Source organism: Bidens hawaiensis, unplaced genomic scaffold (genome assembly GCF_021521415.1).
Source record: "Bidens hawaiensis isolate Kalapana, Puna unplaced genomic scaffold, B.hawaiensis_p1.1 tig00025207_1, whole genome shotgun sequence".
Classification (NCBI taxonomy): domain Eukaryota; kingdom Viridiplantae; phylum Streptophyta; class Magnoliopsida; order Asterales; family Asteraceae; genus Bidens; species Bidens hawaiensis.
In genome coordinates this window covers 286,827-292,830 of record NW_027494022.1, presented here as the reverse complement: position 1 = coordinate 292,830, position 6,004 = coordinate 286,827, and the positions used below count along the sequence as shown (strand labels likewise).

At 33.3% G+C, this 6,004-nt stretch overlaps 1 protein-coding gene across 1 annotated transcript; it reads right to left on the bottom strand.

The window, feature by feature from the left end:
• Window positions 1-1,510: 1,510 nt before the first annotated feature.
• On the bottom strand, window positions 1,511-5,163 carry LOC143571191 (vesicle-associated protein 1-1-like). The gene is made up of 8 exons (XM_077056679.1): window positions 5,005-5,163; window positions 4,869-4,939; window positions 4,594-4,675; window positions 3,914-4,029; window positions 2,832-2,987; window positions 2,717-2,758; window positions 2,216-2,293; window positions 1,511-1,856 (listed from the first exon to the last, which is right to left on the bottom strand). The coding sequence occupies exons 1-8, from the start codon at window positions 5,054-5,056 to the stop codon at window positions 1,749-1,751; spliced, it is 705 nt and encodes a 234-aa protein (XP_076912794.1). The 5' UTR covers window positions 5,057-5,163; the 3' UTR covers window positions 1,511-1,748.
• Between the last annotated feature and the right edge of the window lie 841 nt (window positions 5,164-6,004).

The window sequence follows — 6,004 nt, the reverse complement described above, 5'->3', positions numbered from 1 at the left end:
AATATGTCACTAGAACTTATGAAGTTGCCACATGACAAACATATAGTTAGGTTGAAGTTGTTGTTCAAGACTAAAGTTAGATCAGATGGGAACATCCTACGCCACAAAGCAATACTAGTGGCTAAGAGATACCCCCAACAACACGGTATTGATTATCAAGAAACATTTGCACTTATAGCTCGATTTGAAACCATTAGAGTGGTCCTAAGTGCTGCAGCTCAACATGGCTGGAAGATTCATCTGCTAGATGTTAAATCTATCTTTCTTAATAGAGATTTGAGTGAAGAAATCTATATGGAACAATGTAGCATCCCAAAATCCTAACTTTTATAAAGTTATAAATATAAATATTTTGCATCACCTCATGTTAATTTACTTATGGGCCACTTGAACTAGATGGGCATGCTGAATCTATTGGGCTTCGGTTATTGGGCTGAGCCCACTTATTGTGTCTAAGTTCTAATGGGCCCAATTATAATCTAATAAGGCTTTTATACCCAGGCCAAGCCTAAGTGCTAATAGTGTCTATTGGGCTTCTCGGTATTAAAATTGGGCCAAGCCCATTAACTCTCCACGAATTGGTGGGTCAAGCCCACCACAATCCATCATATGTGAACTTCCATAATTGTTCAACAGAGATTGTTAATTACTCTTAAACCTTTTTTAGACAAATTAATTGGAAAAAAAAAATCCGGCCCTACTTTATTTTCTTATAACAATAACATGTTTGTCAAGTTTGTAGTTCATGGCATGTAGGAGTCATCCACGGAGTCCTAGTCCTAGGTATGTCATTTTAATTTGCTTTTCGTCCGGGACCAAACTTTCTTGCCAGTGGTGGTTAAAAGCTAAAGTTTTACCAAGTATTGAGCAAATAAATTTTCAAAACCTTTAGTGAAAAATGAACATGGCGGACCGCTAAGCCAAGCTATAACGGTCTGCTATGTGGTGAGAGAGCGGGATTTGATATTTTGATTTTGTGGCGAATCGTCACCACTTGGTTTAGCAGTCTGCTACCCCTTTAACTAGAAGAATACAGTTGAAAAATCTGTTAGGTTTATGGCAAAATACTTAGTGTGTTATTATTGCACTGAAACGGAAGGAAATGATGATCAACAAATCACCAAACTGGATATGAATATATCATTATGGAAGTAAAAGGTGGTGAGAATAAAAAGAATAAGCAAAATTTACTAATTATTGATAAACCCGAACTAAGACGGGTATAAAACTAGTTTTTGGTTACTAATGGTCTTATTAGATATTTAAATAAGTTTTGTTCTATTTGATGTGATTAACTACTGATTTACAATCTTAACCTCTTAGTTGTGATACTTAGGTTTTTAATTTTATAATCTTTTTTCAAAGTTCAAATTTGGTTGTCTTGTTAATTAAGTTTGTGATACCTATATTTTTAAACTGTCTCCCAACTACATAATATGAAACCGAAATCAGCAGTATGAATCCAGTTATTATAAAAGGAAAAAGAAACAAAAACTAAGCGGGCAAAGGCTAGGTTCGCCATTGGTCGTCAATGGACCTATTGTTGGAACAAAATGATCAAAGGAATATTATAATTGATTATGAAATATAAATTGGAATGGAAATAGTATCAAAATAAAGCTACCTACATAAGCTTCTCTTCTAACCCCACAACACTATGTCAAGGGTAAATAAATGTGAAACCGTGAATGCCTTCTCTTTGTTTACATCAATTTTAGCAAACATAATGTGAGAAAGGAACTTGAGCCTCACTTCATGAGGTACCCCAAAACTAGACCAATTAAGCAAATGACGATGACAATGATGATCGAGATGCCACCACCTTGACTTTTGTTGCCTCCACGCTTCAAGAGTTCCTGTGCGGTATACCAAGCGTAAAGAAAAATAATGAAAAGATAGGGGAAAGCAAAGGAATCAATTTTGGCACTTCTATAAAAAAAAATAAGTTGATTGGGCTGTATTTTATCTTTTATAAATCATACGGGTATAATTTAATATTTGAAATGGCCCAAAGTGTTCTAAAATACTTCAAACACTTCTAAATCACTATACATAAATAAATTTACTATTACTATTAAATATACAGTCTTTATAATATTCTTTTAAATATTTGCCAAGCTGGTATGTAGATACATTTTCAGCCGTTACCCAACCTGCCCATTTTGCCACAGTATGAATTAAAGAAGAGCCATAATATTCTAGAATAAAATCTTACAATTTCTTTGCGAATTTTGTTGCATTGTTGAACAGCAGCATTCTTTTCATCGGTCAACTTCGAAATGAGAGATCGCACCTGCAAATTCATGTATTTAAACTAAAACTTTAAGCAACATAACTACCATAAGTAAAATGACATTGAATATGCATTTTTGTATTCTTCTTGGAGTTGTTAACTGAAGGCAAAGAAATAAAAAATCAGAAAGCATGAATCTCAAAACATCACATGAAAACACATAACAAATGTGCAGCATCCAATGTATGGAGTTGACCACCTTTAACTGTCAAATTTATTACTGTTTTCAAACTAAAGATGAGATAAGCCCATTTCATTTTTTAACCCGTTTACAAATGGGTCAATTCAGCTTATGTTTTTATCTATAACATGAAACTTTCTAAAAAAATTAACTAAAATGATAACAGAAAAAAAAAAAAAGTCGGCCCGTTTCTTTGGGTCAAATTACTAAATCAAACAATGGATACACATAAATCAACTCACCTCAGCGGATTTATCATCAGAAGACGCAAACTGTCTTTTAACCTGCAAACATGAACAAGAAACGGCATAATTTTGTAAGGCCAACGCAATAAAATTATCAAAATTTAAAACGCACCTCAGAGGATCCATTAAAACTCCTACTATTAAATGACACTTTTGGTGAAATCCCTTCATTGGGTTCTTCAAGAACCGGTGAAGGCGGTTGTGGTGGAGGAAGATATATCACTCTCAATTTGCACTCTTCCACGACGCGTCCCGGCTGCTTACTGAACTGTAAACTCAAAGAACCAACAAGTTTTTTATTTGTTTATTATCATCATTTGGGATAATCTTGACACTTGTGGGTCCCTAAAACTTAAAGGATCGTGTTTGGGTTGTAATAAAAAGATAAAATTAGATAGGATGCCAATGTGCTTAAAATTAAAATAATTTTTAAGTTCAGCCTTCTTACAAACCCTTTTACAGTTTCATTCCAATTCCAACCCATTTTAACTTATCAATTCGTTTGACTTGTTTAGAGAGACGGATTACAAGATTTTAATATTTACTGCATCTATGAAACGAATAAATATATAGTTGTGTTCAGGTTCATCGTATTAAAACACCAACCTGATAACCCAACACGATTGCCGCCCTAAAAATCTGCATAGAACTATGTGTGTAAACCAGCCTGGTCGTTTATAAGCTACTTAAAATCGGGTCGCTAAAAGCTCGAAAAATAAGTTGTTTAATAAATGATCCTGAGTCAAGCTTAGCTTTTGTAGATCAAGTTGGGTCACAAGCCTAAACAAGCCTACTATTTATATAATTTTTGTTTAATATAGTCAACAACCATTTATATAATATTTAAATAGTATATACAATGTTATGTATAAACTTTATAATATATATATATATATAATAAATATAAATGTATATAAATAATTATTAAATAATAACGAGCTGGGCTCAAGCTTAAATAACTACTCACGAGTCAGGGTCAAACTTTAAAAATAAAGCTCGAAATGAGCGGAGCTCTGGCTCGGCACGTTTACACCCTAACGATGATTAGTATTTTAAATTAAATACAATTAAATATTTCTATTAGAATATAAAGATTGGACCAAATGTATTTGTTGGTCAACCCGAACCAGCAAGGCCCGTTTCGACCCGTTAGTGACCCATTTGTCCAACCCATTAAATGAAGAATTTTATTACCATTTCAGGGGTGATGTCCTTGGTGGCTAGTCCTGAGCTTACAACAACACTCTGAAGCAGAAACTTATCCTTGCATTGCATGTCAGGAGGAGCTTCCTTCTGAGCTTGCATTGTTACTGTATTATATATAACTAGAAATTAACAAGCATGCATGTATAGAACATATGCGCAGTTCAACTAAATTTATAGATCTAGAACAAATGATCATTATCATAAACACATACGAATATAATTGAACATAGATGAACGAACATCACTCAGCAAACACCAGTTAAAAGTAAACAAGAACATCAATCAGTTGGGAATAAAAATTAACAAAACTAGAGTAAATTGTTATGAGTCTAAAAAGTTTAAATGAACATATAAACAAGCGTAAACGAACAAACTAAAGAACATAAACGAACGTTCACGAACATGAACGAATGGACGAGACATGCGTTCATTCCGTTCGTATAATTAAATGAACAAAAAGCTTTGTTCATGTCCGTTCGTTTATTAGGTAAACAAAGATAAACAAACTATCCGCCGAATGTTTCACTGAAAGTATGGTTCATTTATTCGCAAGATCACAATAGGTTGCAACAAAGTGCTAAACACCCAAACAAACAATGAATCTAAAACTTGATCTTCATATATTTATTTATCAAATTTGAACCCAATTCGATTAAGAGAAAATGCACCTGTTACATCACATGTTGATCGAGGCATAACAAGTCCGGTATTGGGACGAACACAATACTTCTTTGGATTCGTTGTCTTCACCTGTAAATTTCGAAATTATGATCCAGTATTTAGAAATTCAGATCACAATCACAGAAACAAAAAAAAAAAAAAAAAAAAAAAAGAGAAGGAACAACATTCCAAATTCGATATTTTTCGATAACCCGATAATCGAAATGGATCATGATGAAATCTGATGTGATCACATTGATATATTAACATCAATAACATTTACCTTGAAAGCTACATGATTCTCGGTTTTATTCGATAACTGAAGCGAGCATGAGATCTGCTTCCTCAATTCAACTAATTCACAAAAAATAAAATCAATATAAACACAAAAAATCAATATATATATTTGGAAGACATACATGGGAATTTGAGGTCTAAAGGTTCCACGTTGAGAAGCTCTCCTGTACTCATTTTGTTCTTCCGTTGGATTCACAAAAGGCAAAAGAATCATAAAAATAAGAAAAGAAAAATGTATGTGAGTTTGGGAAAGATGGAGAGTTAAATATGATCCGATAATTTCTTAGAGAGAAACAAGGAGATGAGTTAGCTTTGGTTTTGTTATGTTTTTGAATATATGAACGTAAAAACATACATCAAGAACCAAAAATGTTTTTGACTTTTCTCTAGTTTATATTTTGACCATTGAATATCATAAGATTTACCATTTTGACAACTAACTGAAAAAAAAACCTATCATGTTGGTGGATATCGGTTAGGTTAGTAAACGCTCACAATAGTATTGGTATCCGTATATCTTCTTGCGATATAAAAAACATATTTAAAACAACGCTTGGTTAGTTGGTAAAATCCATGTGGTGCAGTTTCAAATCAACACAAATTTGATTGGTATTGGGTTTCGGCAATGGAGCTAAACCAAAAATTTTGGCAATGCCCAAATACAGTATATTAATGTATTAAAAACAAAACAAAAAACAGTAAAATAAAACCTGTGTGCTATGACGGCGAACCAACACAACTTCGTTGGGACAGGTTACGACGCTGGAACTAAATCAAAAAATAAATTGGTCAACGCCCAGATACAACAAATTAACATAACTAAAACAAAACAAAACATGAAAAAAATGAAACCCACGTATTGTTATGGTGCGACGGCAAAATGACACAAACACAGTTGGTATCAATGTTATTAGCACTAGATCGGAAAAAAATTGAAGTTTTTTAGAAAAATAAAAAAGATGACATGGCACGACCCCCATGCCGTCATGTGGTCCAATCAACTATGTCACACCCAACCTATGACGGAAATACTGGGGCGCAACTGATTGCAGAGTAGCTTGCAAGACACTAATAATATTAGGGTGACAATATCTAATTATTTAAATTCAAATATTCCATGTA